Raw genomic sequence first — 25,208 nt, 5'->3', positions numbered from 1 at the left:
CAACCATCAAGACCACCAAACTGTCAAAATCTGCAACCAGAGCAGACAAAACTTGGAGGCCAAAATTTGCACTGATGGAGTCGGCTTTCAGAGGGATTTTAGCATAGAGATGAATCTCTATTACCAGGAAGCATAGACAGAATGTTGCGTAGATTCGTCCGGGGGAGAAGCTTGAAAAACAATGTTGCGTAGATTCATCTGGGGGAGAAGCTTGAAAAACAATCAAAGAAATGCCAATTTCTCCCTCAATTCTGAACCAAATGATCTCAGCTTCGGATTGTGAGCAGCTCATGTCATTGGCCAAGCATACATATAAGCAATTTTGGAAGCTCGCCGATCACAAGAGGCAAATCTCCCTTCCGCTTTTACTCAGGCAGGTTTAGATTAAAGGGTTTAACTTAGGTAGGATTAACAAACGGTTTTATCAGTGAATCTCTCAAACCAATTAAGTTTTGCATATCAAACGCAAATTCTAAATGCATAGACAATTAAACCCCAAAATTACAAACCTTCTAGAACAAATCCCATGGAAATCCGATGCTTGAATGCGCAGATCATGAATTTTTTAGTTTATTAGACCACTACAGGGCACTATGGATAGAACAAATGTATGGAGTCTAAAAGTGACAACGAAGATGTGGGGGTCTTTACCAATGACAGCTTGAATGAAGTAAGTATTTGTAGCCTAATACAATAGGCAATGGTTAAAGTTATGTTGAAGAAGAAAACACTATCCCTCTCTCCCTCTCCTCATCTAAGACTTCCCTCTATCTCTCCTTGTTCCCTTGCCACTCCCCCCCCCCCCCCCTCTCTCTCTCTCTCTCTCTCTCTCTCTCATGTAATGGATAATCCTAAGTGGAAAATTTTAATTTTGTGATTAAAAATACAAGAAAAATATGAACAAATGGGTCGAATGATTCAATGATGGATAATAAAGGAAAAAATGGTATTGCCATGCCACTTTATTTGACAAATGAGTATTTTTATTAGCAAGAACTTAACCTTTCCTATATATGCTCAAATTCCATAACAGTTTGGTTATCTCATGCTTTTCTCTCTAACTAAGTGAAAGAAAGCAAAGAAGGAAGCAAACTTGAAGGTCTGAAATAAGATGGATACTTGTGTGTTTGTTTATTTGAGTTATGAGGGACTCTTGTGTGTTCTAAATATGAGTGTTTGTTTGTATTTTTTTACCCTTGAAAGAATCTTTGTTCTGTCAATGAATACTATATGAAATAGTGTTATTTAAAAAAAAAAGAAATTCAATTCTGTGTATCGATCCTCTGATCACTAAATTTGGGTCTTGGTTGTCTTTCCATAGGTCATCAATTTAGGTGGGCTAGCTGGCTTTGTCAAGAGTTGTAGTAAGTCTTCCACTTTGTTTTGCAGCCTATCTTTGTTGATGAATACCTTTCGAAAATCTTTGAGGTCTCATTTGTGAACTTCATTTAGACCTCCTTGAGCTTAGATCTGGAGATTGCAGCTGATTGGATGCTAGGATGCTTGATATCCAATACCTCCTCTCACACCTTTGGCTCTATGCTCTCCTTGCAAATTGTATACATCTTTCCTATTGTTGTTGTTTTGGCATGATGCTTCCCTCTCTTGCTTATGTATTTGGCTTTGGATAGCTTTGCTTTTAACAAATCATTTTCTTGAATTGTAGAAGAATTTGACAAGATTATTCATGTTTGCCTCCATCTCTCTCATGATGTAGCTTTGGCCTTGCAATCAACCTCTTTCAAGGAACAATGGTCATGACGAATCATCATCTTTCTTTGGGAGCTTGAATGCCATCATGACATTTGGGCGTAATCTTTAATCGCTCCTATGCACTTATCAATTAATTAATTTATCAAGCTTGTTTTATGTTCACGCATTAACCTAAGTTTGCGCCCCTCAATTTTTGCTTAATGGTTGATTAACCTAAGTTTGCTCCGTCCCTACTCCTCCTTCGTCGACACCTCTCAACCTCACTCCCTACTCACTCCGTCCTTCCCTCTCAGCCTCTACGCCTCTCCCTCTCAGCCCTGCTCTCTCCCTCCCCCCCTTCCAGCCTCTCCCTCTCCCTCTCGCCTCACTACACTCCCACCCCACTCACGAGTTACTCCCTCCTTTCCCCTCCAACATCTCCTCCACGCCTCTCCCTATCAGCCCCGCTCTCTCCCTCCACCCCTTCCAACCTCTCCCTCTCCCCCTCGCCTCACTTCCAACCTCTCCCTCCCCCCTTTCCAGCCTATCCCTCTCCCCCTTGCCTCACTGGCTCAGCTTCCCTCCGCCCTCCCTCTGCATGCAGCCTCTCTCCTCCACTCAGTCGTCTCTCTCCCTCTGTCCCTCCCCCTCCCTCAAGTTTGCCTCCCTATCCCTCCCTCCTCCCCCTCATATATGCTTCCTTGAAGCGGCAAGCAAGAAACGTCTAGACTTTAGCGCATTTATTTTGAGCATTTCCCTTCTTGAACCTTGGCGCTAAATTATTCGCCGGAGTGCCTTATGTTAATCTGGCATTGCACCTCCCGCCTCGCACAACTAATTAATTAATAGCTTGTTTTCATCGACTAGGGGGCCCTATTTGGCTTTCATTCATTTGATTTCATTTCCTTGCTACTTTGACTCTCTTTGGCCTTATTTTGTTCCTCCCTCTTTGTTATCCATGGTGTCATATCTACTTTCAAACTGTTCATATTGCCCACTTTCTTCCCTGGGTTGGATTTCCTCGTTGTTTCAGTAACCAGCTTCTACGAGTGTGGTCATGCACATTCTTACCATCCACTCTTCTCTTCTTTGTCAATATATTATAGATTCTTATTGATGAGCTCTTGCATCCTATGCTATGCTTAACATTCATTCCATGCACTAGTTTGTACTACTTGCTTTATGTTCTTCTATAGTCTTCATCTTTAGCACATCCAGTACCAAGGCATCCACTTCATGTTTATGACCCATTGATCACCCCTTGGCAACTACATTGATGAGCGCAAAATGATGGGGAAAAGCAACACAACCTGCTTTTGTGGTCCAGCCCTTGAGCCTTCCACCCTCCTTGCCCATTCTCCGCCAAGGTTAGGAAAAGTGTTTTGTTCGAGAATTGGAATCGATTGGATTGGATGGGGGTAACGTGCCCGAGGGAAGATTCCCAATAATATGCGGTGCACGTGCGCCACGTTGGCGGCTGATCCGTCCAAATCCGCGCCGCGTCAGCACCGGAAAGCGGGGGACGCACGGCGTCGAGGCGCCGCGTGTGCCACGCTGGAAACGACGTGGAGCGCGGCGGGAGGGCCACGTGTGGGGTCGCAACGACGGGAGAAAAAAGGGCGAGCGGACGACGCACGGCGTCGAGGCGCCGCGTCTGCCAAGAGGGGGATGACGTGGAGGGCGGCAGGGAGGACACGTGTGTGGGGAATATGAGAAAACAGAAGAAGGGCACTTTTTTTGTTCATCTTCATCTTCATCAACAGTTGAACGGAAAGTGAACTATTAGAGCTCGGCTATGGCGGGTGGGCTATGGCGGCTGCTTCGTGCGTTGGGCTCTGCGTGGCTGGCTCATGGTGATTGGCTATGGCGCTCCAAATGCATTGCCTTTCGTGTTTCCACCATCCCACCTTTCCCTGCCGACGACGACGACGACTAATAAAGTTCCCTGTTTCCATGGCGCATCTTCAGCCCCCTGCCCCCTCCCCTGCCGACTCCCTCTTCCCTTCCTCTATAATAGCCTCTTCCTCTCTCCCTTTCCTTTTGTCTCCCGCCCTTCCTCCCCCTTCGCTTGCTCCCAACCGCCCAATTCTTCGTTCCTTATCTTTCCATCCCTTCATCTCTCCCTGCCCATCACCAGATTGCTCTTCCTCAGCGCCTTCCCTCCTCCATCTTTCTTCCATCCCATTACCACTCTCTGCCCATCACAAGATTGCTCTTCCTCACCACCCACTCACCTCTTTGTTTCTTCTCTTTCCATCCCAGAATCACTCCCTTCCTCAGCGCCCACTCACATCTTTGTTTCTTCTCTTACCATCCCATTATCATCACAGGATCGACGCTCTTCCTGAACGCCCCCTCACATCTTTGTTTCTTCTCTTTCTCCTTTTCTGCTCACCTCTAAGCAATGAACGCTCTTGCTGCCACTAGTCACTACTTTAAGCAGGCTGTTCGAATACTTCGCCTCGATCCCAAATTGGCGCGTAGCTTATTGATACCATTCCGGGAGATTAAGGTGTGTATATGCCGTTTCATGCCATTGCAGTTTGTGCATGTCTGGTTGAGACAAGCTGTATGCCATTAACGCTTCACACCTAGCGTTAGTTTTGACTCGATTGGAAGCCCTTTTCAATCAACTGAAAAGGGTATTGTTGGGACGAGAATGCGGATATGATTCGTTGGTAATAAAGCCTAAGCCCCTTTGCTGAGCCAAATTTGAGTACGACTTATATGATCATCTTCAGAGGCCGCTTCAAAGACCCCGTACTGTGCAAAATTTCCTTGGATCTGTATCTGACATCCCACGCTTTTAAAAGGCGCAGAAGTCAGACATGCACTTGGAACCCTATGATCCCGGATCTTAGCAGAATAAATATGGAGAATCAGAAGGCATAGACACTTACTCAGGATTCTTGGACGTTAATTTCTGTTGATCAATATGTTAGCAGATTGCACTGTCAAAATGCACCGACATGCACAGCAGATTGCAGTGTGAAAATGCACCGACATGCACACCGAGTCCATCTTTATCACATATTTATGGTCTTCTAATGGTTTAACTACCGTTCCCTTAGATTAAGATATATGTTTCAATCGTCGTGGCAGTGCACCGTTGTGTTCTCATTGACTTACTGGGCCATTAAGGTCCGTAATCTGTTCAAGGATGCCTTAGAGCAACTCTGGTAATGTTTTCGGAAGTATCACCTTGGATTCTAATTCACTATTCTGGAGCTTGTATTGTACTTCATATCCTTGGGGAGCCTGTATTTTATTTGTGATTTTCCTATTGTCTTAGTGTACATGGTTATTTTCAGATGTAAACTTCATGTCTGTGTGTGACAAATTTACAACTTGTCCGAATTTGTAGGTTGAATGTACTCTTCCAGCGGATGATGGGACGCTACTCTCCTTTGTGGGTTTCAGAGTGCAACATGACAATGCTCGAGGTCCTATGAAAGGTGGCATACGCTACCATCCTGAGGTACAGTCTATGTCTTGTCACTTTGACTGTACTTGCATTGCTGCTCAGAAAGAAGCACTGCTGGTGGTAGTGTATCAATGTATGCTTCTACGATCAGAAGACTGTTCTAGATATTTTTATTATAGTAGCTTATGATTGGGACGTTAGATCGAGATAATGCCATTTTTTATAAAAATCCATGTGTATATAGACTCTTCCTTCTGCTGCAAAAGTCAGTCATTGCAAGCATCTGCCTCTTTAAAGGCCATTAGACCATTTTTTGGGTTTCTTTAGTGTCAAAAATGTTATTGCGATTTCATCATTTTATAATATTTAGTCGTGGTATGCTTGAGCTTCGTGGAAGGCACATTGCTATCTCATTTTATGAAAGGTAGGATTTATGAAAAGGGAGCCACGTATTGAGAAGGAGGAGAATTGGTTTCATATAAAAATTTTGCATTTTTTGGAGATAACATGCCCCCAGCCTTTTTTTTTTGTGTGTGTGTTTCTAAAGTAGACAGCCCACTGTTCTGTGTACAGGTTGACCCTGATGAAGTAAATGCCTTAGCACAGCTGATGACATGGAAGACAGCTGTTGTAAACGTGCCCTATGGGGGTGCCAAAGGTGGTATAGGTTGCAATCCCAGGGATTTGAGTGTTACTGAGCTGGAGAGATTGACACGTGTCTTTACACAGAAAATTCATGATCTAATTGGCATTCACACTGATGTTCCAGCTCCTGACATGGGTACAAATGCACAGGTAATTCTAATACATGACCTTGACGACAATGTCGGTGTTTGTGTCCTAGATTGTGCTTCTTTTACAGGAAATCGGCCATTCATAACTATTTTTTATCCATCTGGAATGGCTTTCTGCATCCATTTGACTTCCTCATTATGGAGCTCCTTGCAGGATTATGTTTGCACACTCAGTTGGAGACTATGCAGGGTTTGTGGATGCCTAATGGGATGTGAAATGCCCTATTGTTGTTCCCAGATGTGAACACCTGTAGGCAGTTCTGATGGCTACTGCAATTGCCAGAGTCTCAATGCCATGCATTTGCAGTTTTTCTTATGCAACTTATGATTAGAATTTTTCGTAGCATCATGCACGTGTCATCCTTTTTCTTCAATCTCTTTATACCAGCGATGCCTATCATGTATATGGCAGCAGATAGATGCCTAGTTCATACACACAGACTACAGAGGTGATATGGGCGGCCTCCTTAACCAGGCAGCCCGCAGCGTGGCACTCACCTTTGCAAGTGTGACTCTTCAATCTCTATAAGAGAGGCCTCATTGTATAGATCACAACACACATTCATACATTATATGCAATAGATTTCCCTTATTCTCCGTTACCAGGGATGCTTTATGACTAGGGTGACATGTAGGATGATATTATTGACTGTCTATACAGTTTTCTTAGGATGCTCGCTTAGTAGCTCCACCATTTTTCCCATTGTACCAGGTTTTCTATCAATCTCATAGACCCATCGGTTTTTAGTAGACTTTCATAAACTTTCTTTCTTTCTTTCTGCTCTCTAGCTCACTTGTTGATATTAGATTTCTTACAGTGGTATCGTAGCAACATTTTCACTCCTATTTGTAAGAAACACCCCACGCCTTCTAGCCTATCCTACACGACAAGACTTCCATGTTTTGAAGAGATTGAGATATAATTTTCTTCCTTCCCTTTCATGAATGGTTAAACCCCTTCATTTTAGGGAACTGTCCCATGTGATGGGACACCTCCCCCCACACCAAGGGTCACACCCCTTTGTTAAAAGGTACACCCAAATACCAAAAGGACATACATCCACTTTTGCTGCCAGCCTCCTGCTCGTCAACAGCCTTGCCTCTCTATTGGCCAACCCTGGTGATTTGCTGCAGATTAACCGTCCCCTATTCGCAATCATTCAGGCATCCCCCTCCCTGCTGTGAATTAAAACATCAGCCCTCTTTGGGACTTGTATCAGCCTTACGTTAGGCCATGCAGATGTGTATGCAGCCCATGCTTCCTGTCTGCCCCTGCTTGTATTCAGGCTGACAAATCACCTCTGCTATCTGCTGTGCAATCGCCTGATGGAGCCGTATATCCCGCGTGATTGCCAGCCATACAGCCTTTTGTGAGTACCTTGGGATCCAAGTTTGCTCTCATGCCTGCCTCGTCTTCCCTTCTCCTTCGTCATCAGCATATGTATCCCCTTCTGGCCCTACCGAAAAAGACCCTTTACCAGTCACTTAGAGCATCTCCACACACTGTTGCTAGCAGTGCTAGGAGTTTGCTTGGCAGTTCTGAAGTAGAACATCATGGGGCAGGACTGCTAGATCGCCATGATTCCTGAAATTGACAAAGAGAGCCCCTAGGGAGGGGAGTAGATCATTGCAGTGCTATCCCAGAGATGAGGATTTCAGCCTCTCCAACCCAGCAATGCAGGGCAGGAAGGACTTGGGAGTGTTGATGGGAAGAGGCATGTTCACTGACCACAAGCTACAGGTTTCGCTAAGCCTGTGCTACTGGCACTGCTGCAGGGATCTCCTCTTACAGCAGGGTTAAAGGCATTATTTCTGGCTTTTGGACATGACATGTGCAGCACAAGGATACTTCAACAAAGTCTTTGCTTTTGAGGATATTTTTCCACTTAAAATGTGTTGTAATCAATGCAAAATCCCAGAAAATGAATAGCTCTCCATGAAGGATTGGAGCTGCATCATAATTTCTCGGGATACTTCCTACCTTACAGCTTCCACGTGTTCCAGGTGATGAAGATGTTCCAGCTTCAGGTGACTACATTCCAGAAATTGAAGTGACTATGTTCTTCTCATTTTTTAGGCTTTCTGTTGAAAGAGACGATAAGGACTTATCATTGAATCTGTCGTAGACTCCGAAGCTACTTGGCAGAGCGACGAGGAGTCAGGTCATGCAGGCAGTACCTTGACCTCTTACAGCAGTACTTACAGGATCAGATGCGAGTCACTCTACACCTATTCATCATCTCCACTAGGGTCTTTTTTGAGTGAGAGGGGATGTCACGATCTATGACTAACTCCTTTCTTCGAGTGGGAGATGCCATGATCTATAACTAATTCATCTCCTAAAGCTTAGAATTATGGATTGGTTACTTGTGGAAGGATATGATCTTTCGATGTGACGCTTTACAATTCTTCACAAGTCTACCAAGGAAGAGTTGTAACTCTTCCGAAGAGGCACACGTTCTATGAAGAGAACACTTGTACTAATTCTTTGTAATGTACTCCCTCGTAAAGGGTTATACCCTTCACAAGATAATACGTCTTCATGCATATATCCTTCAGGGCACACAGCTCTTTTCAAGTGTACTCTTCTATGGATGACAAAACATCTGTTTGTGATTGTCTGTAGCTCATCAATGATACTAGATTGCTAGGATCTCTAGCAGAATTGAGGCCCATCTACTCTCGGAGGCCCGTCCTCTCGAAAGTGCATAATCCAGCACTCTAATTGATAGATATATAACCCAAAGGCTGTGTAAGAGAGGAGGTATATTGTTTCACCTCAATGGTGGTATTGAAAGCCTTGGAGAGACACACCGGCATGTGAACTACCTGCTCATACATCATCATCGTTACTCATATGCATGTCTGAAATCTGCCAAAGAGTAGAACAAATTCTCTATGTGATGCTTTGCCCTTGCACAGGGTGAATAAGATAGAATGGTCTTATTTAAAATCTACCTGTTCTTTTCAGATCGAAGGCCAATGCATATTTCTCATGCAAAGAACTATACCAAACAACCTGACAATCATGATGAGATAGTAATCCTAATTGGTCCTGTTTTTAAGGGGTCCTAGTGGGCACATATTCTGGCAAGCAGATGCCTGATAATTGTTTTGTAGGCAAGATGGAATGGGGCTGAAGAACTTGTTGGCATGCATTAGGAACACTGCTCGCAACTCCTCGTGGTTCTCTTCTTCTTTCCTGTTTATCGATTCGATTACAGAGCAGCCTGGTGGTGAAAAATGAGGGAGATGCCGTGAGAGCTTGTAGGCCTTCATGGTCAAGAGCCTGCATAAAGAGAGCATGTGTAACCTCCTTAGAGCTGATCAGCCAACCAGAAATCATCTCTTCTTACTCCTCAACATCTGTTGTAAGCTGTCTTGGCTCCTTGAGCCACAAACGTGTTAAATAATTGTGCTTCCCATGCTTTATCCCTTCCGCCCTGATCATACATTCTCTCCCAGCCTAGATTTCCCCATTTGTAATCCCTTCCACTGGTAGCACCGACATGCCTTTCCATCCCCTATCACTGCATCTGCTGCTGTACAGGTGCAGTTTTAAGAGGCATTTTCTACCATGCTTTAGGGTACGTTTATGCAGTTGGGACAGCCACTGGTGAATTAGAGAGTGGACAAATTGTTGCAAAGGGTGTAAAAGATAAGCTCTCATGGTACACAAATGTAAGGGATACAATCACACACCAAATGGGCTACAGGGATGTGAAGATACTGGGAGAGAGGGAAGGAGTCTCACTTGCGGCTTTTTCACATACACAATGGGGGAATACACACACAGGTGGAGGCTGAAAACAGTTTTCCTCTTCTTAGTTGTGAAAGCCAAAAAAACTCTAGTACAAAGAAATAGAGGAACCCTATATGTGGGTCTCAAACCAAACTCAACTAACTAAGGTGGCATACTAACTGAGCCACAAACTAGAGTAGATAAGGATAGCTGTCATCCAGCTATTATTCGTGGACGGTGTACCAACCGCATCTGCAGCTAACAAGTCGGTGACATAAATGCACAACGGTCACCCTTGCATATCACGAGTGGAGCTCAATATCTCAACACTTCCCCTCGAGCTCAATCCCAATTCTTGCACACCAAGCAAGTCTCTGAACTTGCGCAGCTTCTCTGCGCCCAATGCCTTCGTGAATATGTCAGCTACCTGATCCTCTGTGCTGACATAAACTAGATCAATAAGACCTAGTAAAACCTTCTCCCGCACATAGTGATAATGCACCTCAATGTGCTTTGTTCTAGCATGATAGACTGGGTTATTTGCCAAGTGTATACTGCTCATGTTGTCACAATAAATGACAACTGGCCCATCTGTAGACTGATGCATATCATAAAGTAGCTTATGCAACCAAGCTACCTCACATGCAGCCATTGCTGCACCCCTGTACTCAGCCTCTGTGCTCGACAAGGCAACTGTAGGCTGTTTCTTGCTGCTCCAGGTGACTGCAGCACTTCCAAAAGAGAACATATATCCACTGGTAGATCGTCTATCAGAAATACCAGCCCAATCAGCATCAGTGTATCCATGCAACTGTATCTGAACCCCAGCCTCATAAAATAGTCCATACTGCAATGTGGACTTCACATACTTGAGTATGTGTCTAGCCGCATCCAAATGCGGTTTCCTTGGAGCCTGCATAAACTGACTTACCAATCCAATAGCATAGCTTAAATCTGGCCTGGTAATAGTCATATAAATCAAACTTCCTACTATGCGTCTGTACATAGTAGGGTCTTCTAGAAGCTCACGTGCATCTGTGCTCAGCTTCACATTCTGCTCCAAAGGAACTGAAATAGGCTTACAGCCTGTCATCCCATATTTGGACAGCATGTCCAATCCATACTGCCTCGGCAAGAGCTGTATCCCACTTGGTGATCTAATCACCTCAATGCCCAAGAAATAACGCAGCTCTCCCAAATCCTTCATCTCAAACTTCTGCTTCAATAGCATTTTCACATGAAGGATATCTTCATCACTATCACCTGTGATGATCAAATCATCAACATAAATGACAAGCAGCATAATACCTTTCTCGGTTTTTCTCACATAGAGTGAGAAATCTGCCTTGGAAATCTGAAAGCCAATAGTGACAAGATACTGTCCTATCTTGTCAGACCATGCTCTAGGTGCTTGCTTCAAGCCATACAAGGCTTTCTTCAACCTGCAAACAAACTCAGGATGAATAGCAGAACATAACCTGGTGGCTGCTCCATAAAGACCTCTTCTTGCAAATCACCATGCAAGAAGGCATTCTTTACATCCATCTGGTGTAAAGACCATCCCTTTGATGCAGCCATAGCAATGACTGCTCTTACAGTTGCCATCCTTGCAACTGGACTAAATGTTTCTTCATAATCAATGCCGTATGTCTGTGCATACCCCTTGACAACTAATCTTGCCTTGTATCCGTTCACAGAACCATCTGCATTGTGCTTGATCTTATAAACCCACTTACAGCCAATTGCATTCTTGTCTTTAGGCAAAGGCACCAATTCCCATGTAGCATTTGCTTCCAAGGCATCCATTTCTTCATCCATGGCTTTCTCCCATTTTTCATTTCCCATGGCTTGTTCTCAAAAGAAGTGGGTTATGGTTCCTGTATCACTTTGACCATATAGGCATAGTGAATGGTTGTAAATCCATCATATTTCAGCCTATCCACAGGATACCTAGCTCTGGTAGACCTGCGCAAAATAGGCTCACTTCCAAGTGCTCTCAAAACATCTCTGGTCTTCCTTACTCCAGGTGTAACAACAGAAGGAATACCCAACTCATCATCAATGCTTTGTTCTGAGCCACTGGATTTACCATCCACATAAGAGTGATCTGCATTCACATCAAACATGGGCTGATCTACCTTCTCTTTTCCTTTTCGTGATACCTGCGTACCACTATCTGCATTGCTTTGAAGAGATTCTCCTGATCTCAATCTGCCTGTCCATGGCGAAGTATGTGAACCACTGCTAGAGGACACTGTAGGTCCACTGATATTTTGTGACTGCTGCATTGAATTCTGTGCAGCATTACCATTTTGTGCATCTACATCAATCATCACATTTACTGGTTTATACCAGCTGCTCATCTCATCAAAAACAACATCTCTGCTCACTGTAAACTTACGAGTAGAAGGGTTATAGCATCTTTACCCTTTCTGCTGCAAAGAATAACCAATAAAGACGCACTTCTCAGTTTTTGGATCCAACTTGGACCTCAACTCATCTGGCACATGAACATAGGCAATGCAACAAAAAAATTTTAAATGAGAAATGTCTGGTTTCCTACCAGTATACATCTCCTCTGGCGTCATGCCATGTATTGCTGCAGTGGGAGTCCTGTTCATTATGTAAATTGCTGTAGCAACTGCTTCAGCCCAATAATAATATGGTAGATCTTTCTCATTTAGCATGGCCCTAGATACCTCTCCAATATGCCTGTTTTTCCTTTCTGCAAGTCCATTTTGCTGTGGGGTATGACTGCATGAATATTGCTGCTTTATGTCATGCTCCTGTAGGAACCTTGCAAACTCATTTGAGAGATACTCTCCCCCTCCATTTGACCTTAGGCATTTTATTTGCAGGCCTGTTTCTTTTTCAACCATGGCTTTAAAAGCTTTGAAGTGCCCAAACACTTCACTTTTCTTTTTCATAAAATACACCCAAACTTTTCTGCTGAAGTCATCAATAAAAGTGACAAAATAGTGACAGCCTCCAATAGATGCAGCTTTAGTAGTCCACACATCAGAGTGGATTAATTCCAATGGCTTTTTACTCTCTTGAACATGCCTAGGAAATGGTTTCCTTGCCTGTTTTTCAAATTGACAGGCTTCACAAATCTTATGCATTTCTGCAACCTTGAATTTAGGCAATCCTGCAATAATATTTTGGGCTTGCATTGATTTAAGTCGCTGTATATTAACATGACCAATGCGTTTATGCCAGATATCAATATCTGCAACTACACCGGTCCCATGTGCAAACATTGCTGCACTCAATTCAGGCATGTCCGCATCCAACGTAAACATCCTGCCCTTCTTCTTTCCTTTTGCTATCAAGCGACTGTTATTTTTCATATCCTCAACAAAGCATCCATGAGCATTAAATCTGACCTACAAGCCCTGCTCAACCATTTGACCAACAGAAACCAGGTTCTTGGTGATGTTCGGGACATGAAATACATCAGACAGGTATTTCCTTTTCCCATCCTGCATAGACAAAGGAATTTTACCAATCTGCACAATAGGATGTACAGTATCATCACCAGTCTCCACAAATCCTGGTTTTTTCATTTTCCTTGCATATCCTGCATCCACTCTGCATGACCTGTCATGTGGTTTGACGCACCTGAGTCAACATACCACACATCATTTCGTTCTTCTGCACTTGTCACAGAATTGGTCATGTGCTGCACCATAAATAGATGCTCATTTCTGTCATCGCCCTGTCTACTGGAAGATGCATAATTGCCTTGCTGTAATTTTCCATTCATAATGTCATTCTGCTTTTTGTAGCAGTCCTTAGCCATATGACCCATTTTACCACAGTAGTAGCATTCAACATTGTTGTTTGCATTTTGGCCTCTCTGCCATCCAGCACGGCCTCTTTGGCTCCCCCTGTCTCTAGAGTTACCACGTCCTTCTCCATAGGACTGGTTTTCTTGAGTTTGCTGCATATTCTGATTTCTACCACGGCCTGCAGATTGGCCTCCTCTACCTCTACCTCTGCCTCTACCTCTTCCAGCATTTGAGTAGAAAACAGTTTCTTTTGAAGTTCCTCCTGAAGAAGATGCACCCCCATTTCTCTGCTCTTCAGAAATTAGAAGAGCAAACAACTCTTCAAAATCAGGAAATTTTTCACGGACAGCAATGGATGTCTGGAACTGTGCATAATCCTTTCCTAGACCATTCAAGGTCACAGAAACTAGATCATCATCTTCCACTGGCGACCCAATGGAAGCAAGTGGCTTGCGTATTTGTGTTGTGCATTTTTGCCAAAGTATCCCATGCCTCCTTTGGCGTACTTGCATCCTGAATATGCACAATCATAGAATCCGAAATACTGATAGATAGCCAGTACATAACTTTTCTGGCTCTCTCATGCCATCCTTTAAATGCCTGCATTTCCTGTTGATTGGGAATATTAGGAAGAACTGGTTCTTCTTCATTTCCTGTAATGAACTCCCAATAGCCTTTTCCCATAAGGAAATTCGTCATTCTAAACTTCCATGCCTAGAAGTTGTTCTTGTCAAGCTTTTCAGTGACAATCTGTGAAAGAGAATCAGACGCCATTACAGAACACTGCAAAATATTCTATCACTGTAGAAAAACACAGCTTTTGCCTCACACGGGCAGATCTGCAAAACTGACGAAAGTGGTATTTGACCACACAGTCACTTCCTAGTGACGATTTTGCATCAACAGGCAACAAGCATGATTCTGCAACTCCCAATATCTCTGCACACAGGCATACGATGCAATTTCTGCGGCAACTTTTCACCGACCAGCCGAGCAGTGGTCGCACAGCAAAAACAGGGCCTTTTTTTGAGTGCCTGCGAAGAAGTTCCACCTTCACAACGGGCCCCGAAATGGCCTCGAATCAGAAAAATAAAGTCACCGAGGGCTTGGCCCCCACCCGCAGCATAAACTGCCCTCTCGCCACACCGCGAAGGGCGTCTCAATCTGAGACAGTGCACTCTTGCACTTCTGCCTGTGCTACCTGTAGAGATTTGCTCCCAAACTCGAAAAAGGAAAGCAACACTGGTCCTCTTACCAGGACACCGCGAACTTGGTTTGCTTTCTTGAGCTCCTTACCACGAACAAGGCTCTGATACCATGTGAAGATACTGGGAGAGAGGGAAGGAGTCTCACTTGCGGCTTTCTCACATACACAATGGGGGAATACACACACAGGTGGAGGCTGAAAACAGTTTTCCTCTTCTTAGTTGTGAAAGCCAAAAAAACTCTAGTACAAAGAAATAGAGAAACCCTATATGTGGGTCTCAAACCAAACTCAACTAACTAAGGTGGCATACTAACTGAGCCACAAACTAGAGTAAAGGATAGCTGTCATCCAGCTATTATTCGTGGGCGGTGTACCAACTGCATATGCAGCTAACAAGTCGGTGACATAAATGCACAACGGTCACCCTGGCATATCACGAGTGGAGCTTGATATCTCAAAAAGGGAGTGGAGCACGAAGCTGAGAGATTATTTTTTGCTTCTATTGCAAATAGGATTAGGACCACATCATCTCCGCTGGTATGTATAGGCAGGACCATGCTCATACTTGGTGGCACTACATGCGAGACTTCCCGCATAGACCCACCAGATGGCAGCAAATGGAAGGATTGATGATCACCACCTTTGTGTCCGCACAGAAATATTCCCTCTAACTTTTATGCATTGTCATAGACTGGTTCACCCTAGGAGTATTTGCAGCAGTCCCAGAGGCATTTCTTCTTTGTGCATGACATATTAGAGAAGGGAAAACTGCTGTGTTTCATTCAAGGATTGCAGCCCTTGGCATCATGAGGGACCATGATCCCTGCTCAACAAATGTTTCTCTAGAAGTCCGAGCGTGGGCATGCTCTCGAGCAATGCCGTGTGGTACCACCAGGGTCAAAAGAAAACTCAAAGCCATCTCTAACTTTAGCTTTTGGAGTTTTCCCTGCATCATTTGCTCCGGAAATGGGGCTGCAGCAGCCTTTTTGTCATGCCACTCGATTTTCCTCAGCCTCCAATGCCTTCCCCTCTATGCTGCCCACAGTCTGCTCGCACCTATTAGCCTACTTTGACTTGAATACCTCCGCAAGCTTGGCAGCTCCTTGATTATCTACCATATTGTGACACCATTCCATGCATAGAATCATACCAATGGAAATGCCTCTATAAATGATGAGGAGTAGCATTGGGATGCCCAGAAAGCTATTTCCCTCATTATGTGGTATGTTTTGATGTGATGCTCCTTAAATAGTCTACAACTTGCTCCTAGTTCCTACTTCCACCTGCTCTCTCTCTCTCTCTATATATATATATATGTATGTATATATATGTATATATACATATATATATGTATGTGTATATATGTATATAGATATATACATATGTATACATATGTATACATATCTATACACATACATATATATATATATATATATATACATATGTATACATATCTATATATATATGTATATGTATAAATATGTATAGATATGTATATAGATATGTATACATAGGTATATAGATATATACATATATATATACATATGTATATATATATGTATACATATGTATACATATGTATATATCTATATAAGATATGTATACATATATATATACATATGTATACATAGGTATATAGATATATACATATGTATACATATGTATATAGATATATGTATATATATATACATATATCTATATACATATGTATACATATGTATACATATATATGTATATATGTATTCACATGTGTACATATGTATATAGATATATGTATGTATATATATACATATATCTATATACATATATCTATATATATATATCTATATACATATGTATATGTATATATATAGATATATGTATATATATATATATACATATGTATATATATACATATATGTATATATATACATATACATATATATATACATATGTATATGTATATATACATATGTATACATATATATATACATATGTATATATATAGATCTATGTATATATATGTATACGTATGTATATATATAGATATATGTATATATATGTATACGTATGTATATATATAGATATATGTATATATATATATGTATACATATGTATATATATAGATATATGTATATACATATATGTATACATATATATATATATACATATGTATATATATAGATATATGTATATATATGTATACATATGTATATATATAGATATATGTATATATATATGTATATACATATATCTATATACATATGTATACATATGTATATATATAGATATATGTATATATATGTATATACATATATCTATATACATATGTATACATATGTATATAGATATATGTATATACATATATATACATATATCTATATATATACATATACGTATATCTATCTATATATACATATGTATACATATGTATATAGATATATGTATATATATATATATATATATATGTATATATATGTATATACATATATCTATATACAGATGTATACATATGTATATATATAGATGTATGTATATATATATATACATATATCTATATACATATGTATACATATGTATATATATAGATATATGTATATACATATATATATATATACATATATCTATATATATACATATACGTATATCTATCTATATACATATGTATACATATGTATACATGTGTATATAGATATATGTATATATATATATATATATATATATATATATATACATATATCTATATACATACATACATACATACATATATACATATGTATATATGTATGTATATATGTATGTATGTATGTATGTATATAGATATATGTATATATTCATTTAGAAGTGATAGTCAAAGTTTGACTATGTGTTGACTGAAACTCAGCCAAACTAAACTTTGACTGTCAGTATTGAAAAGTTCAAGGTGAGGAGGATTCCACCTAAGAGATTATGGAGATAAAATGGTTAGATGGTTTGATACTTCATCTGCTTATCATTGCAATAATGATAGCTTCAAAAGGATATGCTTGGAACAAAGGCTTCAACTACAACTATTATGTTGCTTACTTGATTGAGGATGCCATAGTTATATAGTTTCAACATCTTTCATGATGTATGAGATGAACTTGTATTTGATTGAATATACTTTGCCATACAATATATATATATACATATATCTATATACATACATACATACATACATACATACATACATATATATAATATATATACATACATACATACATACATACATACATACATATATATATATATATATATATAATATATATATATATACATACATACATACATACATATCTATATACGTATGTATACATATGTATATAGATATATACACATATATCTATATACATATGTATACATATGTATGTATGTATGTATGTATGTATATATATATACATATACACACATGTAGATATATGTATATATGTATATTCTCCCTTGCTTCCCCTACTCATCCCTGTCTTCTGCTATCTTCACCTTTCCTCTCATTCCTTTCCGCTATTTTTTCCTGTCCGGTCACCTTCACTGCATCCGCATTCAGCCCTTTTTTATGACTGGTTAGATAGACATTCCATTGTATATAAGTAGGCCAACCACTGACCCAAACGGTAGGAGATAGCCTGTAAAAGGAGACCCTCCCTCTCTGAGGAGACACGTGCACGTTCTGGATCTTGCATGACCGTCAAAATTTCTGAAGAACTTAGAGAGTGTGAAACTATCTGCCTCTCTGCTCTCCATGTTACTATCTGATTTGGCTTGGGGAAAGTTTTTGTGAGATTGCTGGTAGGTAGGCAATCCATTCCTTTATCTCGATAACTTTTACTTATTCCCCCTGTGATTAATTAGAGTCTTCTTGAATGCGTTGTTGGCTATATATACAACCTGTTTTGCATGCTCCATCCCCAGCTTCCAGAAAGTTGTTTGCATTGCCATTTTTTTAGACATGCACCTTTGGTGTGGAGGTTTGGATCTCAAATTCAAATAATTTTCACTTTCCCAGCATAGCTCAAGGGGCAGGGAATGTTGCAGAAATATAAGGTAGAAAAGACACATGAATTAAAATTAAGCATGGTGAGGCTGTGCTTGTGTTTCAATGTAAAACATGTGTAGTCACAAGTGTCCATTCACAAAGCATTAAACCAAAAAATTAAGTATTGACTGAAGAATACCCTTCTTACCTCATCAACACCCAGATTAGCCATGGATCACATGAAAGAGGTATGTTCACTTTGGTATTGAGGCGATTTACACATATCATATGGGGGTCTCACACGATTTTCTTTTTAGAAGTCATCATTATGGTCCATGTAAGCACCATTTATTGACACTTTGTAAGACATGTTGAGCCTGTATATTTAAACAAATCTCGAAAATCTCTTAAATGATGCATAATGTTTTGTATGATATGATGCAGACTATGGCCTGGATTTTGGACGAGTACTCTAAATTTCATGGTCACTCTCCAGCTGTTGTTACTGGAAAACCCTTGGTACAATCTCTTTCTTTTCTGATAGAATTGTGGTGCTGTCAATATAAAATATTTATATAAATTCTTCATTCCAGGACCTGTTTCACTCGGTGTAGCATTGTATAAAAGTTTCAAAAATACCAGCTCTTTACTCATGCCAGTTTCCAAAATTTTATAGGCCTGTGTGAATAAAGGCTCAGATAGTCCCATGACATCCCAAAATTTACATCATTTCAGAGAAAAAACTTGTTCTGAAGAAATTTTCTATAAAATTTCATGCAAGCTGTACTTTCCTGCATCATTATTAGTTTTTTAAAGACTTCTAAATTTTGTTCTAAGCTTGCCTGTTGGGAACTTTAGACATGACTTTGAGTCGTTGCAACCAGCAAAGACAGAATTGTTTGCGTATGATTTTAATCCATTCTTTAAAAAGTCCTGTAATTCTGTAGCACCTTTGTTTTTATTTGATGTCATAGTTTCTCTCCACTGTCTTTTGTAATTGGTTTTGTTGTACTTTCCTTTTAAAAATGATAATTTCAGTTGTCAGTTTGGAACACTTGTTCTGACAAGGATCTTATGTAAGAAAACTCTGAATCGTCCAGGATCTTGGTGGCTCTCTTGGTAGAGAGGCTGCCACTGGCAGAGGGGTAGTGTATGCAACTGAGGCCTTGCTTACAGATTATGGGAAAAACATTTCAAACCAGACGTTTGTTATCCAGGTAAATGATTCCTGGTTTTGAGGAGTGATTGTGTCTACATGGCATGTAGGTAAGCCTATTTAACATTTTCTTGAGAATTTCCAGGGTTTTGGGAATGTTGGCTCATGGACAGCAAAACTACTTTTTGAACAAGGCGGCAAAATAACAGCAATAAGCGATGTCACAGGAGCCATTAAAAATAGTGCTGGGCTTCATATTCCCAGCTTGATCAAGCATGTCCAGAATACAGGTGGTGTGAAAGGATTCGATGGCGGTGATGATATAGATCCAAGCACCATCTTGATTGAACATTGTGATGTGCTTATTCCAGCAGCCCTTGGTGGAGTATTGAACAGGTATCTTTCCGAGAAGCAGAAAAATAAATGTTTGAAAAGGGGAGACTGCTGTTTTTAGCTAAGGAATGCATGAATACTGTAGTGGACAATATATCTTTCCTCAGAAATTGGAACTTATTGACACCGAAATCTCCATGCTTAGAGAGAATGCCCAGGACGTGAAAGCAAAGTTTGTTGTTGAGGCTGCAAACCACCCAACAGATCCACATGCTGATGAGGTGATTATAAAGGGGTCTTGGGGCAACTTGGGAAAGGAGGGCCTTCTAATGTTCAATTCTTCTTATTGATGACATGAACATTGCAGGTGCTTGCTAAGAGGAATATAATTGTGCTACCTGATATCTATGCGAATGCTGGAGGTGTGACAGCAAGTTATTTCGAATGGGTGCAGGTATGGAGTGATAATTGATAATGGTTTATGAAAGCACATGGGAGGAATATACTGTGATTTAGGCTTATTGTTTCACTGATGTGGGTTCTGAGGGTAGAACATCCAAGGCTTCATGTGGGATGAAAAGAAAGTGAATGAAGAGTTGAAGAAGTACATGACAAGGGCTTACCTGGACCTCAAGGACATAAGCAAGAGAGAGAATTGCAGCTATCGTATGGGAGCCTTCTGCTTGGGGATTAGTCGGGTGGCTCGGGCAACTATGTTGAGGGGCTGGGAAGCATGAGTCAACAATCAACAAATGGGACCAGTATTTTTCCCACCAGATTCTTATCATTCCTTGTATTATTTCCTGTATTTGTGAAGCATAGCCTTCAAATTAAGCAAACAATGATTGGCAAGTGTCACCAGCATTAAATTTGGAACTGGGACATGATCTGCGATCAAACATTTGGGACTACAATAATACAAACAATATTATTTTTCCTTAGGCTTTTCCTAAATCTATAGATGAATTTTTTAGCTCATGGTATCTTGCCTAAACTATGACATAAGTATATTAAAGGCGAGAAGATCAATATGCACCCTGTGCACTTGGTTGCCAAAGGATCCACGAAGTATACAGAAGCCATTTAGTTTCACCTTCCATGTGAAAAAATACATGTTGCAGCACAACGTCACAAATTTCGGCAACGAGGCGAATTGAAAGGTAACCGATTGCAATTGCTTGATTGTGTACAACATTCTGTTGCATGCATGTAAAAGGCATTTGCGTTTCAATGAGGGTATTTTCTAGTGATGAACAATTTCAACTAAAGCATGGTGGATGTTGTAATGACTCCTACATCTTCCAAAAAGTCGACTCATTGACAACTAGTCTTAGAAGTACAAAAAGTCTCAGAAAAAATGATACAACTAAAATAAACATCTATAATGTACATTACAAAATGCTTTATTTAAAGCATAACGTTCCTTCATTTATCAAAGATTCTTGCTAAGTTGATTAACCTATGAAATTAAGTAAAAAAAGCGAATAACCATAGATAATTGAATGATTCACATTGAGAAAAACCACATGAAATGTGACTATAGAGGTTGTTGTGACTTGCTTTAAGTATCGTGAGCTAGTTCATCTTGTAATTAAGCATCAAAGCATGGGGACATTGGTAAAAGCTCACATACATCTAAAGTAAGGGCCAATTTCAGAGAGCCACAAGGAAGATAGCATATGAATTGTCCAACATGGAAGATAGCAAGATGATGTTAGAATCTTCTAATCACTGTGAATTTCAAGGCTTAAGGGCATTTAGAAGGACCAAAATGATAATTGAATGATCCACATTGAGAAAAACCACATGAAATGTGACTATAGAGGTTGTTGTGACTTGCTTTAAGTATCGTGAGCTAGTGCATCTTGCAATTAAGCATCAAAGCATGGGGAGATTGGTAAAAGCTCACATACATCTAAAGTAAGGGCCAATTTCAGAGAGCCACAAGGAAGATAGCATATGAATTGTCCAACATGGAAGATAGCAAGATGATGTTAGGATCTTCTAATCACTGTGAATTTCAAGGCTTAAGGGCATTTGGAAGGACGAAAATGAGTACAAAAATAGAGCATGAGTTTTGTGATAGCAGAGACTCAGCATGAGGGATTGGAGATGGAGAGCCAATTTCCTTGCACACCATGGGTGGTGGTCTTGGGTGGTGAGGAAACCAAGGTGTTAACTCCTTTGTGGTGGAGACCAACATGGATGTGCTCACAATGTGGTGGATGTTCTTAGGGTGCCCAAGGATAGTATCAATCTAGAGACCATTACACAAACTCTTTAATCCTAAATTAAGACAATGCTATGAAAGCGAAACATAAAACATAAAAGCAGGAGGTGCTAGGGAGGATGAGAAGTGGTTGAAAGGGGCCAAGAGGAATAAAGCGAGGGCCATTGCTAAGGAACACAAGCCAAATAGGGGCAAGAGTAGGAAGGCCAAAACTATTGGAGAGGCAAGAGATGAGTTCTAGGATTAGGATATGGGCAATTCTATGGGAGGCAGCCACCATCGATCAAAGCATTCTACAACCATTGCACAAGCCCTCCATACAATGTTGTTGCAAGGAAAAGTTAATGAAGATGCAAGAACCTTGGAGGATCTCTTCTGTTGTGCAAATCCACAATCTAGATCCCTATGTGTGGCACCTATGTAATTTCGTTTGTTGACTTAACAATAGTGTGGTTTTATTGTGTCAAATGCCTTTTTCCCTACTTTGTATAGCCTATGCCCATAATCCTCTCTCAATATCCCATATCTCTCATGTGTGTGTGTGTGTGTGTGTGTGTGTGTGTGGAAGTAGCCCCAACTATAATGCTGACAAGCCCCCAACTTTGAGAAGATGTCTATGAGTGTGGATTCCTACAGGTAAACCCCTTTATATTGAAGCCTTTTGCATTTCTTTGTGGTTGCCCACTTTATGCATATACCCAAAAACCTTACAATCTACCTTTGCACAACACGGGTGCATAGTTGGATGGAGATGAGATGTTTGACATACTTCAATCCTTACAAATGGAAAACCCTTTTGGTTTGAGCCATGGCAAACTTGCAATCAAACATGGTAGCCTATAACCCTATGCAACAACCCACACCAAGCATGCAAAATGAGGAACAATTTGTAAGCAACTTGAGAGACATGACCTATGTAAATACACACATGCATGCGTGTATCTATATACGTTTGTATGTATGTACACACGTATGTAAATATGTATGTATGTATGTACGTACGTACGTATCAATATATGTATGTGCGTTCATATGTATGCACATATGTATGTATGTGCATGCACCATGTGTGTGTCTATGTGCACGTGTGTGTGCTCGTGTGCATGCATGCTTGTGTGTGAGCACTATATTTGCAAGTATTATTGCACAAGAAACAATGCATGAAGGAAATTTCACAAGAGCAATGACTCAAAACACTACATGGCTAGAGAAAAACGTGTGATTTGCAAATGACATAATGCAGAACAAGAATAGTGGAACTTGGTTTCTTAATACCAAGAAATATCTATTTACAAGTGAAAAAAAGTTTTGAATTGTGAGATATATTAAATAATTACTGCATTTCTAAATTATGAACCATGGTATTATGGTTTTACAAGCTTCATCAAGAAATCTTTAACCTATTCTATGTAAAATGCAAGCTAGCTGTTGTAAATTACACTGAAGTTCCATGTATATCACATAGAATTGATGGAGAATAAAACAAAGCAAGCTCTACTTGGAGAGATGGAGAAGAGAGAATCGCTAGACAATTCATCAATTGCAAGATAAAATCATGCAAGGTGGCATGCAACCCATCATACAGAAGGGCACATATGGGTGGAGTAAGACGAAATTTATGGATTGCCATTCATAAATTTGAGAATTGTTTTGTAATTTCAGTTATGCGATATGCAATAAAGGTAGTGTATCAAGGCTATGAAAAAAATTTGAGTTGCCCGATGTTAATTATAGGTTTCGAGCTCTAGGTTGCACCAATTCTATGCTTTTGGAGTTTATGTTGAAAACAAGTATTTTTAAAAATTAGGGTTTTGGGCCCTATATAAAGCAAAGGATTTGCAACAAAGAAAGGAAATTTTGAGTGGTTGGATATTAATTATAAGTTTTCATCTCAAGGTTACACCAAGTTTTTTGTTTGGAAGTTATGTCAAAAACACGTATTTTAAAAAATTAGGGTTTGGACCCTATATAAAGGAATTTGCGATCATTTGAATTTGTGATCATTTTCATTTCATTGTTTTAAGATATCTCCACTCCCACACTCCAACACCCCCTCTTAGTTGCTGGTGATCCCCCATCCCCCTCTCTCCTCTTGCACCCTCTCTCCCTCTCTCTCCATGCCCCATGGCCAAGAAAAAGCAGAAGGCGAAGAAGCTAGGAACACTAGTGAGGCAAAAGCAGGAGAGCTCCTTCAATGAGTCACCCCCCTTGCCACCCCCCTCAGGACAACAATCCCAACTTGAGAAAATTCCAATGCGAAAGCCAGAGAGGCACAAAGAAGGGAAGGACTTGGACACGGACATGGAGATGAAAGAACAAAGCAAAGGGATGATCCAGCAACATCAAGAGTAGAGGTCATAGCAACACTAGGAGCAGCAACCTCGTCCACAGCACCTATATCATCCACACCCACCTCTGTAGCCACAACGTCCATGCACACCCCCAGGGAGAGCACAGTAGCCACCTCCACATCCAGGCCAAAGAGGTCCGTATAGGTTCAGACTTGGCATTGTGGCACTTTGGGAGATCCGTAGGTATCAAACGTCTATCAAGCCCCCCATCCCAAAGGCGAGCTTTTCTAGAGTTGTACATAAGGACATGCAAGATATCAACCATAGGGCTCTATGAGTAGGTGGTTTTAGAGAGGGGTGTTGGCACAGGTGGGGGAGGTCCCTTAGCATATTTCAGCAAATGCCCTTCTTGCCCTTGCAGCACGTAGCTGAGGCCTACTTAATAGAGCTCATGGATGATGTCTAGCTAGCTACCATCCACAGGAGCAGGGCATTAGGAAAAAAGGGAGCTCATTTTGGGGCCCTATAAGAAATTCTCTATTTTCTCTTTTATCTCTCTTCTAAAATGTGGAAAA

General features: G+C 40.6%; 1 protein-coding gene across 1 annotated transcript; it reads left to right on the top strand.

Moving 5' to 3' along the window:
- Nucleotides 1-3,552: 3,552 nt before the first annotated feature.
- On the top strand, nucleotides 3,553-21,013 carry LOC147883129 (glutamate dehydrogenase B-like). Its single transcript, XM_087399272.1, has 9 exons — nucleotides 3,553-4,204; nucleotides 5,057-5,170; nucleotides 5,690-5,911; nucleotides 19,068-19,142; nucleotides 19,724-19,840; nucleotides 19,925-20,175; nucleotides 20,318-20,393; nucleotides 20,480-20,566; nucleotides 20,664-21,013. Exons 1-9 carry the CDS (start codon nucleotides 4,097-4,099, stop codon nucleotides 20,847-20,849), a joined length of 1,236 nt encoding a protein of 411 aa, XP_087255398.1. The 5' UTR covers nucleotides 3,553-4,096; the 3' UTR covers nucleotides 20,850-21,013.
- The last annotated feature ends 4,195 nt before the right edge of the window (nucleotides 21,014-25,208 follow it).

The sequence above is a fragment of the Dipteris shenzhenensis genome, chromosome 28 (genome assembly GCF_047967505.1).
Source record: "Dipteris shenzhenensis isolate YYH24624 ecotype China chromosome 28, Dip_SZ_1.0, whole genome shotgun sequence".
Classification (NCBI taxonomy): domain Eukaryota; kingdom Viridiplantae; phylum Streptophyta; class Polypodiopsida; order Gleicheniales; family Dipteridaceae; genus Dipteris; species Dipteris shenzhenensis.
Note: the sequence above shows the minus strand (reverse complement) of the source record. Positions and strands in the feature narration are given on the sequence as shown.

What these genes read in the sequence shown, in the direction of transcription:
- LOC147883129 (XM_087399272.1), top strand. Translation starts at nt 4,097, where the DNA reads ATGAACGCTCTTGCTGCCACTAGTCACTACTTTAAGCAGGCTGTTCGA. An exon ending in TACCATTCCGGGAGATTAAG is followed by an intron (nt 4,205 to 5,056) that starts GTGTGTATATGC and finishes CCGAATTTGTAG; the next exon opens with GTTGAATGTACTCTTCCAGC. An exon ending in ACCAGACGTTTGTTATCCAG is followed by an intron (nt 19,841 to 19,924) that starts GTAAATGATTCC and finishes GAGAATTTCCAG; the next exon opens with GGTTTTGGGAATGTTGGCTC.